Source organism: Mesoplodon mirus (assembly GCF_964341445.2).
Source record: "Mesoplodon mirus genome assembly, chromosome: 1".
NCBI classification, from domain to species: domain Eukaryota; kingdom Metazoa; phylum Chordata; class Mammalia; order Artiodactyla; family Ziphiidae; genus Mesoplodon; species Mesoplodon mirus.
Genome location: NC_138976.1, coordinates 24,500,921 through 24,514,428, shown reverse-complemented (window position 1 = coordinate 24,514,428; position 13,508 = coordinate 24,500,921). Strand labels below are relative to the sequence as shown.

Below are 13,508 nucleotides of genomic sequence, written 5' to 3'. Positions count from 1 at the left end.
TGAAATTTATTTTAATGCCTCTTTATAACACATGGTGTGATAACAGTGTATCAAGATTTGACAAATCTGGAGCTTGTTTTTTAGAAGCTGGCTAGACTAGATAACTATTTCCTACCCAACTGGAGAACCTTCCAAGAAATAAGCATTCTTTCTTATTAAGTACTTAAAATGTGCTGAGATAATACCAAACCAAATCATAACAATTGCTCTTTAAAGAATGACTCAAACATCATTATTTTTTCAGAGCACTAAAATTACAGATTTAAAAACTGTTCTATAGGCAAGTCAAATTTCATGTTCTGCAAACTAAAACGATGGTATTAACTGCCTTATTTTTATACCTGTACAATCAGCACCTCAATATGTCTTAGTTTTTACCTGTGGATGGTTCCGCCAGACCTCAAACATGACTCTTAGAACATGTAATTTTCCTTCATCACTTTCAGCTAGGGTTTTGAAGACTTCATGAAACCTTTTGACAGTGGGGGAAAAATACCACATACAAACTTAAGCATTTTAATATTTTCAAAGCCTTTACAGTGTTACTCAGTTTACAGCGCAATATATAAATGCAAAATAACCAAACGTTAACCATTAAGGATATAAAAGGTATGATTAGGATTTCACAGTTCGTATGGAATTTGTCATAAAATCTTAGGAAAATTACAATATACTATCATTAGCCTAGGACTACAGTTTACTGTGTATCTAAGAATAGATGAGGGCTAAGGAACTGTCTCCAAACACAGGTGCAGTATTCTGACTGTGCCTTCTGTGAGAACCCTGCAAGTCATATAGAGACTTGGAAGTTGAGATGGGGTGAGGAGTCTAGTTTCTCTGCTCAACTGAAGGAATATCTATATGTTCTTTCTTCATTTGGAACTGTAGGACGAGTTAGAAAGTTCTGTCTTTAGATGCCAACCTTTTGGGTGGCTCCTAAAAATGTAGCTGGCTCTCAGTTCCGCTCACCTTTTTTTAGGAAGATGCTTAGGCAAGGTGGGAACTTTTTTTTTTTTTTTTTTTTTTGCGGTACGCGGGCCTCTCACTGTTGTGGCCTCTCCCGTTGCGGAGCGCAGGCCCAGCGGCCATGGCTCACGGACCCAGCCGCTCCACGGCATGTGGGATCTTCCCGGACCGGGGCACGAACCCGTGTCCCCTGCATCGGCAGGCGGACTCTCAACCACTGCGCCACCAGGGAAGCCCGGGAACTTTTTTTTTTTTTTAAAGAAATAAATATATTTATTTATTTATTGATGTATGGATGGATGGCTGTGTTGCTGTGTGTGTGCTTTCTCTAGTTGTGGCGAGTGGGCTTCTCATTGTGGTGGCTTCTCTCGTTGTGGAACACGGGCTCTAGGCATGTGGGCTTAGTAGCTGTAGCTTGCAGGCCCTAGAGTGCAGGCTCAGTAGTTGTGGCACATGGGCTTAGCTGCTCTGCGGCATGTGGGATCTTTCCGGACCAGGGATCGAACCTGCATCTCCTGCATTGGCAGGTGGATTCTTAACCACTATGCCACCAGGGATGTCCCAAGGTGGAAACTTCTTGACTGTGTATATGACTGTCCTATGGACTCAGGTTTTTCACTTGTTTCTCTAAGGTTTATATGAAAAAATGTACATTCTTTTGAATATATATACATGCAAACTGTGCTAACAGACTGACAGGAGCCATAGGATGGGGATTTTAGCCAGCACAAACCAAAACCCATTGTATCAAATTATATGATAATACTGTTAAGATCTTCAGTCAATAATTTTAGGTAAAAATTAGTATGCCATTGGTATTCACCAAACAAAGTTCTAAACCCTCAAGACAGCATGTGTGTTCTTGCTGTACTTACTTTGCAAGAGCACTGAAGGAGTGGCTGAATGACTTGGCTGCTAAGTGTAGCAGAGTCTGTACAAAGACCTCTATTTTCAATGGGTTAAAGCTGAATCCTTCATCTGAAAAATAGCCCACAGTAAGAGAGTTAGGAAAAAGTTTAAGTATAGCAATTTTTTGGTCCCTCGCCTGAATTGCTAAACAGATGGCACACTCACATCCAAATACCAGGTGAGACATTCAAGCAATGTCTTTGAGTACTAATAGATGATAAAAGACTATCACTGATTTCAAATACTCAAAATATAAAACTATATAATCTTAATTCTTAAGTTTTGGGGGATTGTTTCCCTGATTCTTCTATATGATCCATTTCTTTTTACAAATACCACATAGATTTCCTTGTTCTTATCTCTCTACATGGTGGCAAGATAATAATAATATATATAATAAATAATATATAATAAATATAGTAAAAGAAAAAAATACAGTAAGCCCTTAACAGTTAGGTCTGTGTCCTAAGATGTCTGAGAATGCCTAAATTTAACACTGTCATTTTGAATTATACTTTCTAAATACATTTTCTCTAACATCATAATACAAGTTTCTTAAAAAATCTAAACAAACAAAATCCCAATAATAACCCAAACACCAATAATGTTTTGACTGCGTCATTTTTCTGTGCACGTCATTATGTAACACATCTAACAACAAAATCCGCCCCCCCACAAATGGTTAACCTAGTTTTCCCAGTGGACTTTTCATCTCTTTTACTGATTTTTTTGTTTTAGTTATCATAATTTTTTTTTTTTTTTTTTGCGGTATGCGGGCCTCTCACTGTTGTGGCCTCTCCCGTTGCGGAGCACAGGCTCCGGACGCGCAGGCCCAGCGGCCATGGCTCACGGGCCCAGCCGCTCCGCAGCATATGGGATCCTCCCAGACCGGGGCACGAACCCGTATCCCCTGCATCGGCAGGCGGACTCTCAACCACTGCGCCACCAGGGAGGCCCTAGTTATCATAATTTTCAAGATGTTTTAATACGAGATAAAGCAAGTCCATCTCATCCTTTTTGTCTTAGCTATTGATAATAAACTTATAGTTTAATTTGGAGAGAACATCCAACTTTATAATATACCAAGTCTTTCTGGGCAGGAAACTCTCTAAAGTGAAAACGGGGAATGTTTAAGGGAGAAGATAGCTGGGTTCTGGGAACAATGGACAGGCCAAACAAATATACTGCTTTATGAGTATCCCATGAGATTTAAGAAAATTATGTTTATACTTTTAACATGGTCCATACAGAGTTCCATTCAAGAAATATTTAATTCCCTTACCATCATCGTCATCCTGGTTAGGATTTGGTACATCTTTCAGAATGCTGAAGATTTCATCATTGGTTGCTTTACTTTTAAAGGCAACAGCTAAACAGAGGGCAACCGAATGTCCAGGAAGAGAGTCTAAGCACAGAATGGGGAGGAGAGTAGATCAGGTTTTAAGACTATTGTTGCAATCAGTTAAATAACTGAGAAACTTAAAAAAAAATTCTTTTAAAATACAGTACTCTTTATCCTAAGATCAATATTTATTCTGTATAAAGATAACCACATGTGAAAGTTTCATTTAATAGGGCAATGGTTTTTTCACCTAAAATAAAGCATAAGAGGTAATTCTTGCCTCGATACTTCCTTAAGAACACGGAGCTAACTGAAATTCAGAGTATGAGGGGTACTGATCTTCCTCAGGGATGAGGGTGAGGGGACACAGCTGCAGCTGTCCTTTGACAGTCCTCAAATCCCTAGGCCTCCATAAGCTGAAAAGCTGAGAATCAATGTATTCTCTTTCATTTTGGTCAATGTACCCTTCCTCCTCCCTTTCCCTAAGACAGTGGAAACTAAATTTGGGTTTGAACAACGTGAAGGCTGCCAACTTAAGACAGATTTTTTGCTTTTCTCTTGCTGAGTCCACACACTTGAATCTATGTAAGCCAGATGCTTATGTGCTTTGACTCCACATGTTTACTGGTGGTTAATATCTGTTGAGTCCTTACTGTATTATATTGTACTAGTATATACTGATATACTGTATGGCATCACCAGAACAACTACTTTTAATGTAAGGTAGACAAAGAGGTAACAAAAAATCAATTCTGACGTAGAATATGAGTTACTAAGCACTAAGCACTTGGAATGAATAAAGTCAATTACAACAGGTCACATGTGCTGTGTGCTTTTCTTGAAAGTGGGAGAGAAAAATAAGTGAAGAAAAAAAGAATCCTCTGCCACTGTGATGTCTACATTCTAGGTGGAAAACCAAGATATTCACATAAGAAGTAGCCAGAGACAACAAAAAACTGGCTTGCCAAAGGTTAACAAAATATTTAAAAGACTGGAGCTTGGGCTAGACCCTGGAAAGAGAACAGGAATCAGAGAACAGAAAGGGCTTAACAGAAAGGGCTTTCTAGAATGGGATAATGGCACAAAGGCAAACGCAAGAAAGAAGCATAGAAAAAATAAAAAAGGAAGTGGGCCTGGCTGGAGTGGAGGTTCGTTTGAGAAGAACTGACAAATCATAAAGTAGGAATGACAGGAGGGCCTTAAGTGTTAGGCTGAGTTATTTCTATGGAAAAAAAAGCTCAGTGTTCAACAAAAGTCTGAACTCTCTGACTGTATCTCTGAGCCAGTAGAAAGCAGAAATCAAAACTTGGCACTTACAAGTACCACATCAAGCTTTGCTTTTTCAGGAAAAGACAGTGGTCAAGAGCGGGGCTGCTCAGTATCTGACTCTGGGCTTTACCACTCAGAAGCAATCTCACTCTGGCTTTACCTCTTTGAAGCCATTTCCTCATTGTAAAATTCGTGTATAAACATACCCATTTCTCAGACTTGTTTTAAGGAATACGTGACATAGTAACATAGGAAATGTACTTCGCATTGGAACCAACTGAGTTTATTTCAAGGAAAACAGGTGTAGTCTGAGGTGCAGGTGGAGAACCAGGGGTACAATATGAGAAGGCAAGGGAGAGGAGTGAGTTTCAAGATGCAAAGAACTGCTACACAACACGAAGTGGAAGGCTCATGGAGGAGCTGTGTTCAGTGCCATGTGAAAAGACTAACTTGGAAACTCCACACCTAACTCTCTACCAGTGCTCACCAATGTACAACCTTACCTTCATTAAGTGTAAAACACAAATGGCATATCAAATTATATAGGCCCCCCCGATTTATAGTGCAACCTCAGAAATGATGTGACCAAAAAGTAAGAAAAGCAAGTTTAAGAATTTACTTCTAGAGGCATACTGCTGGTCAAAATATAGTCTATGTGCACCTGTGTTCCTACACCTGCACTGTTACCAGATGTTAATCAGTTCAAGTAATCTGCATTGCCATAACAAACATTTTCATTTTATTAAGTTCTGGCCATAAATTCATCTTGCTATACTTAGCAACATTTAAAATAATGTCATGGATATAAACAATATTAAAAGAAAAAAGTAAGCCAGTAATAACTAAGTAAATCATAATAAACCTTCAAACTGATGACAGCAAATAAAACAATAGAGGTTAGTGAGAAATCACCTTTCAAACAGAAAATACAAACCCAAGAAGAGAAAAAGTTCACTTTCTCCACCTTAGATAACCGACTTAATACTTGCATTAGTACCTTTTAAAAACAGGATTTGTTTTATTACTTACTGCTACTTTCATCTCCATACTTGTAAATGCAGGTTGGGTTTGCAGGACATAGAGCTGAGAAGGTAGGAGGGACAATATCTAATATACGCTGATGGTAAGACAACCTACAATACAAATAAGAGCCTCAGAAAATATCATTCATCAGTTCCATTCTTCAGTAACATCCAACTTACCCAGAAGGTCACAATCTCCAACACCCTGGACTCAGCTGACAACCAAGAAATAAAAGGGGACAGGACAACAAGTCTTTTAAACTGTTGTCTAGGCCAGCACCAGAACTCAGGCCTTCTTCAAAACTTAATGGTTTGCACTGAGATATGGGCCACTGGGTCCACAAGCCTGGAGGCCAGGTAGGTGGGGTGGTGATGGTGGGGTGGGATGAGGTAGAGGAAACAGTTTGTATGGTTGGGAGACTGGTTATATTGCAGCAAATAAATACTTATTGAGGCTAATGGGAACCAGGTTTCTTAATGCCTGCAAAGGTATTTACAAATCACGGCAAAGGGGAAGCCTAGGAAAAAAATGAGATGTTTGGTTGGAATTGGAGGGATACACACATCTAAGTGGATATAAAAATAGTTACAGGTGTGTGTGTGTGTGTGTGTCTGTGTGTGTGTGTGTGTGTGTGTGTGTGTGTGTCCATCCAGAGGGCCTAGAACCAATGACACCCCAATAGCAACAAGCACATCAAGTGTCCAGACCTTGCTTCCTAAGTGCCATGCTCCACTAAAAGAAACTCGGGCTCCTTGAATAAATAGATGATTCCAGGGAAGGGGCAAGGAAGCACAAGATAAGCCTGGAACATCTTGTGCCAGAAATAAGGAAATGCTCAATGAATGGAGGGGGACATTAAAGAAGAAAAAGAAAAGGACACAGGAGCCACAAAGGACTCCCAATGGACAAATCAGGGACAATTTCAGCATCATAATTAATAAAGACAGTAATGAATTAGAACCCACTGAATGAAATAGTCCCTACTGATATATAAACACAGGAATTAATAAATGGGTGAAAAAGGAAAGCTCTTTCTTACAGTAGAATGCCAACTAATAAATGTAGAAAGAATAATAGACAAAGAGAATCATCACTTGGCAATTACCATAGTGGTGACAGATAAAAGTACAAGTTGTCAGTGGAGGTCTGAAGAAGAACAGGATGTGAGTGTAACCTCAGACTATTTCCCACAAAATATTAATCAACTACAAAGGGAAAAATGGTGAACTTAAGTTAGAGAAGCCTGACATGGCCATGTAATCAAGGTTAACATCTCTAGTGGTGGGACAATGCAAGACTTGAGTCATGAGGGCGCATCAAGGCAACACAACAAAGTAACGCCTACATTCTTTAAAACTGACAAGGACATGAAAGATAAAGAATAACAGCTGTTCAAGATTGACGGAAGAAAATGACAACTAAATGCTACATATGTTCTATCCAGGAATTTTGGATCAGAAAAGGAAAAGACATTGTTGGGATGGTTAGCAAAATTTCAGCAGCACCTGTGGATCGTACAGTGGTATTACTGTATCAGAGCTCACTTCCTGATCTGGAGAGCTGTATGCTGGTCATGTAGGATAGTGTTTTTGTTTTGAGGAAATATACAACCGACCATTAAAGGATGCTTGGACATCGTATCTGCAACTTGTTTTCAAAGGGTTCAGGAAAAGACCAATATAAAGGGTAGATTATATATACAGAGAGGGAAAAAGGACTAGGACATTAGAACAAATGTAGTAAAATGTTAACTAGGGAATCTAGATGAACACGATACAGAGCTCTATTTTGGCAATTTTCCTGAAATTTGAAATTATTTCAAAGTCTATTTGACAAAAAAACCTTACTGGCTTAATTCACATAGAATCCAGATGGCATGGTTGCCCAAGTTTTTCAGCCTAAATCTTTATTAAACTGAAAGGGAAGAGAGGTAGGTACTTGGAATTTAAAAATAATATTCTAGACATACATCACAAATGCAGAGAAGGGAAAAATACCCCCACAGAAATGAGAAGACCTAAGCCAAGGAGAAAACACAAAGAACTTACCTCATACATTTTTCTAGAACTTCTCTTACAAACTTTGGTTTGGGACTTTCTGGATCTTGAGTAAGACAATCTGACCTAATGAGGAAATATAGTTTTATAAGTTCTTACACATGATCTGCACCTATACCTAACTTGTACTTAGCTACAAATAGTTCCCTTCTACCTAAATTATTACATTTATATACATACCAAAAAAAACCTAAATCTTTCAGACCGTGAAAAAGATTGCTTTTATAGTTTTAAATATTAACTTTTTTAAAAAATGGTAGACTGTAGAGAGAAGAAAGATATAATATACATAACACTGCTTACCAATCTTCCCAGCTCCAACGGAACTGGAAGTTACTTAGATGATGGGAAAACCAATTAATAAACCTATACAGAGAAGTGGGGTGGGGGGGACAGAAAAGGATGAATGGTTGCAATTTATAACAGGAACTTACATAATCCTTCAGACAAAACCCGATTTCCCCCCTACCTACAGCTGTATTTTCTCCTGCCAGTTACCCTTTTCTGTGCAAATCCTGTAACTCACCTTCTACTTCAAAAAGTAACAGTCCCCCATCTCACTCCTCCTAACAGTGCTATCCTTTTTAGGTGAATAATAGATATGATTCACGTGCCTGTTTTACATCAAGTACCTTATATATGTTTATATAATTTAATTCTCACAATAACTTCTGAGGAATGTATTATTTTCCCCATTTAGCTGACAACAAAACAGAGGTGTGAGGTGCAAAAATAAAAAAGATTAAAAACGTTTTATAAACGGACGAGCCAAAGTAGTCTCTCATCATACCACACCCTTTCACCACAAACAACAAACTATACCATCAAAGCCCCCTTTTCTCTTAAAAACACATCTGATCTCTCTGACTAGATAGGGATCACCTTAGTAGACTGTATAACTGTGAAATTTTTAAGAGCCCAATGAACACTTGCTGAATGAATGGCATAATAGGGATGCCCAGCACAACTGATGGTTTATTAATTAGACTGGGAAAAAAACCTCAGCAGAGGGGCTTCCCTGATGGCGCAGTGGTTGAGAGTCCGCCTGCCGATGCAGGGGATACGGGTTCGTGCCCTGGTCTGGGAAGATCCCACGTGCCGCGGAGCGGCTAGGCCCGTGAGCCATGGCCGCTGAGCCTGCGCGTCCGGAGCCTGTGCTCCGCAACGGGAGAGGCCACAACAGTGAGAGGCCTGCGTACCGCAAAAAAAAAAGAAGAAGAAGAAAAAAAAAAAAAAAACCTCAACAGACACCTTCTTAAAGCACATCCCTCATGTATCTATAATTTCAGTCATTAAAATTACTCAGGATAATAGGTCAACGACACAGGATAGCCTTTACTGATAATTTTCAAATATCGCATTTGGACAGTAGACATGACAGATTATGGAAAATGTTCAGTATCTGTCCTGATCTACTTTGGAAAACTGACAGAAGAGAGAACACCAGCTAATAAAGGTAGTACATATACCTCACCCAGAAGATGACAACGGGCATGAAATTACCACAGCTATAAAAATCCAATATGGCTTTTTGTATAAACTGAGTCTTGGAGCTGTAGTCACATAGTAGCTAATTATTTTAGAAGCAGATACTGTTCATAAACAAAAATACATATATATTATATAAACATAAATATACAGCATTAGACTCTGCTTCTACATATGGGTTAGCATAAAACCTGTTTTAAAAGCTTACCTACCCAATTACAGAGGGAAAAGTGTAACCATACCAAAGAACCAAACAATGCAATTAAAGAAAACCTCAGTATGGGCATCACTTCATATTGAAAATTAAACTAGAAAGTGTAATGTTATAACAATTATGAGTTTTATTATATAAAGGATTATCTGGGGGAGGCAAGAAAGAAAAACCAACTTGGAAATTCTTAAAAAGGCGAATGTTTTCCTGATCAAATTCTTTTATAAAGTACAGGGAGCAGAAGCTGCTAACACTCAGTACAGAAATAAGGCAATTGCTATACCTGTCTACACATGTAGTATTCATCGTATCCAAACGCATGTATAACATTTCGGTTGCCTGTGCAAGCTGTGAATTTCAGGATAAGGAAAACTATACTCTCCTTGAAAATAAGCTGTGATAGAAAAAATAACATTTCTTAGAAGTCTATATAATGACTAATAATGCTGAGCTTCGTTTCAAGTAATTGATCTTTGAGGTATCGTTGATGTACATTTGATCTGTACACACCCGTGAAATCGAGATAATGAGCATTTACATCATCTCCAAAAGTTCCCCATGCTCTTTTGTAATCCATTCTCCCTTCTGCCCCTCATTTATGTCCCCAAGCGAATATTGGTCTGCTGTCACTATATTACTTTGCATTTTCTAGGATTCTGTGTAAATGGTATCATATAGTATGAATTCATATTTGTTTGGCACCTTTTATTCAATATATTCTGCAATTCATTCATGTTGCTGCCTGCGTTGAAAATTTGTCCTTTTTTTAAAAATTATTACTGAGTAGTATTCCACTGTATAGCTGTTAACAAAATTTGCTTATCCATTCTGTGTTGATGGATATTTGGATTGTTTCCAGTTTTGGGTTATTACAAATAAAGTTATGAACATTAATTCTCTTGGGTAAATACTCCAGAGCAGAATGGCTGGACCGTATAGTACACGTAATGTTTAACTTTTAAAGAAATGCCAAACTGTTTTCATGAAGTGACTTAAACCCACAAGCAGAAATATTTAATAATCTGTTAAAGTCAGGCCAAACAGAGTACATTAAAAACAAAGGAAAGGATACAACTTGGGGTAGAGAGCCAGGCTGAAGTTTACACAGTTCAATGAGAAGTGTTGTGTACATCACATCAATGTGAGGGGGTGTTGGAAGTTGAAACAGCTCTGCAAAGATCACCTACAAAGGAATCACAAGTCAGAACTCAATTCAACAGCTATCTACACATTTCTACTATTAGAAACACCTCAATGTTCTAAACTCTAACTCTATGGTATTCATAATAAAAAATATTACTTTTTAACCTTTAAAATTATGCTCTTTAAAACACAAAGATCTACAATTGAATACTGTAATGAAGATTTCTTATCTCTATAACTCAATCAAATAAGAATATGCAAAAATTAATGCTTAGTTGATACTTCCAGAGAACTGTCCAATTTCAACTCTGGAAGTATCAGAGTTAATTCAGGGAGGTACAGTTTACTGGGGACTCACAGATCCACCAGAGTTTCATTTCTATAAGAAGTAAAAGTCCTTTGTAGACTCGGAGGATGGGAACAGAAGATAGTTAACTCATTCTACACTGTTACCGTATTCTTGGTATTCCAAGGCTTTTTTGCTATGCTCTTGTTCACAAACTTGTTTCCATCCTCCTTCTATTTGTGGACCATCTACCTCGACTTCTAGAGCCTGGTCTGCATTCCTTCTCACTCCCATCTCCTACACTTTTGTATGAATTTCTACACATTTTGCAGATTTAAAAATATGACTTATATTTTGCATTTCAATTGACATGTCCGTGAGTCAAGTTCATAGCCTAAGCACACTCTCAAGTTCTATAAAGAGAACAGATGCAGCATTTCTAAGGAAGTACATAGGTAGAATATGAATAAAAAGTGAATCAAATGATACAGAATTGTGCTCACTTTGAGTATTTTAACATAAATGAATAATGCAGTTGACAGTTTGACCCACAGGCCAAGTGAAAACACTGTTTTTTGGGAAATAAATCTCTATAAGGTGTTCAACTATGCTACTAGTGTCGTCCTTCTGTATGACTTCATGTGGAATCAAAAGCATTATCTATTTTTTTCCACTTCTAAAACAACTGGCTCTTTTGATTTCTAAGAATAAATAAGGATTCCTACTTATCCCTACCCTGTGATACAGGAAATAATACACTAGTCAGGGGTATGCTAGTAATAAGAGGCCAGATAAACACAGTTAAAGATGGGTTATCTGCCTAAAGAATACAATACTTTAAAGTATTTAAGCCTCTTATACATCTGTTAAGTGGACAACGTATTGATAGAGTTAGAGGTAACTTACGTTATCCATGATAACTATTCATGAATGAAGATATACTATCAATATATAAATAAATTACAGGCAACTCAAAATTCCGTTTGTACACTGGGCTTAACCTCTTTCCTCTTTACTAACATGGCTAACAGAGCTCCAAAACTGAAAGCAATTTCCTCTCTTCTCTATTAATTTTCAGCACCTGCCAAGTACCAAGAACAACGAAAAGGCCAAGAGTAGATTACACTTTACAGTCAACAGAAAGATTCTGAAACTTAAAAACAAACTCCATTTGGAACGCATACCTCAACTATGTGGTAGTTCAAGGGGATCTTGTTCTTCCCAGGATAACTCACTAGCTGTGCAGCACTATAAAAAGTGTAATTTAAGTTTAATGAGTACACACGGGTATATGAAAAACCAAATAAGCAGTTTCAAAAACAGTGTATGTAGATATAAAGGAACTCTTTTCTGAAATGTTCTAGATTTCAGTTACTTCACTTAACTACAGCACAGATTATTCTGTCCACCATAAGGAAGCTCTTTAATGCATGCAAAACTCCTTGAAAGATCAAAAGGAGTGTAAGTGGGCTTCCCTGGTGGCGCAGTGGTTGAGAGTCCGCCTGCTGATGCAGGGGACACGGGTTCATGCCCCGGTCCGGGAAGATCCCACATGCCGCGGAGCGGCTGGGCCCGTGAGCCATGGCCGCTGAGCCTGCGCGTCCGGAGCCTGTGCTCCGCAACGGGAGAGGCCACAACAGTGAGAGGCCCGCATACCGAGGAAAAAAAAAAAAAAAAAAAAAAAAAAAGGAATGTAAGTAATAATAGTAAGGAAGTATATTCAGATCTACTAACTTAAAATGTTTTATAAGGTAGACCATTCCCAAAATACTATATTCCTTTCCATTTTAAGATCTAAACCAAAACTTTACAAGGTTTCAGAAAATATTAAAAATAAACTTTTCTAACTGCTAGGAAACAGCAAAACCGTTAGTATTCATTTATTCCCACAACATTCATACCAAAAACAGCTTGCCATTCAAGTTAATTTGTCCAGAGCACATGGCAAATATCCACACAAAAGAGCAGTATGCAGATTACTACAAAGCACTATAGTACTATACAGCATCCAGGAAAGTACTATTTGAGGGTGAAGTGCCTCCAGAAAGCAAATCAAGTGTTTTAGAGATCAGTCTTAGCAAGACAGGGCATCAGGAAGAGAGGAAGATTTTCTTAACTCTTAACGTACATTTTGCTCTTACTAAATCATCAAGATTGCTACTTTTTCTCCACTCTAATAAAAGTACCATGAAAAGCATCTTACCAAGTCTTCCTTTCCTTCCAGTGGGACTTAACGATGCAGTGAAGATTCTCTTCTATTACAAATCTTTCCACTGAATGACTCCCTGGCATTACAGGACCCTGGAAAGAAAACCAAATGCATATACTCCAGACCTAGACAAAATATTGTTTTTCATTTATTCAACAAATATATCAGAGCTTATTATGTTCCAGACACTGTATTGGATGCTGGGGATAAAAGTTCACAAGTGTGAAAGCTCTGTATTTCAGCAAATTTTATTGTTGTGTTCACTTATGTCTACAAGAGAATTAGAATGTCAGCTATAGTGTTTCTTCTACATCTGACACTGTACTATCCTTGCCCACTTCAAGTCTTAAATGAAGCAAACTAAATAATTTTTGTATATTATTAGTCCTATACAGTTTATTTTTTGAAACCATGGGACTGGATTACTTCCATAAAAAACATGGAGAGAGGGAAAATTGTCTCGAACACTATGTAGACACAAAAAAATCATGTATGCATTGAAAGATATCCACACTACGCTGTTTTAAAAAAGGTTAAAGAACATTACCTACATAATATTGTTTAATTAAAAAAATATGCATAGCAAACAGGTTCAATGAGTTTAT

At 37.9% G+C, this 13,508-nt stretch overlaps 1 protein-coding gene across 3 annotated transcripts in view; it reads right to left on the bottom strand.

The window, feature by feature from the left end:
• The window catches only part of NCBP1 (nuclear cap binding protein subunit 1), a 41,548-nt gene that overhangs the window by 6,008 nt on the left and 22,032 nt on the right, over positions 1-13,508 (bottom strand). For all 3 annotated transcript variants that reach the window (XM_082610524.1, XM_082610525.1, XM_082610526.1), the window contains 10 exons: positions 12,898-12,995; positions 11,879-11,942; positions 10,338-10,448; positions 9,549-9,613; positions 7,870-7,932; positions 7,558-7,632; positions 5,516-5,619; positions 3,158-3,280; positions 1,842-1,944; positions 379-472 (listed from right to left, as the gene is read on the bottom strand). In XM_082610524.1, coding sequence (XP_082466650.1) covers positions 379-472; positions 1,842-1,944; positions 3,158-3,280; positions 5,516-5,619; positions 7,558-7,632; positions 7,870-7,932; positions 9,549-9,613; positions 10,338-10,448; positions 11,879-11,942; positions 12,898-12,995 — 900 coding nt within the window. The remainder of the gene's footprint in view (positions 1-378; positions 473-1,841; positions 1,945-3,157; positions 3,281-5,515; positions 5,620-7,557; positions 7,633-7,869; positions 7,933-9,548; positions 9,614-10,337; positions 10,449-11,878; positions 11,943-12,897; positions 12,996-13,508) is intronic.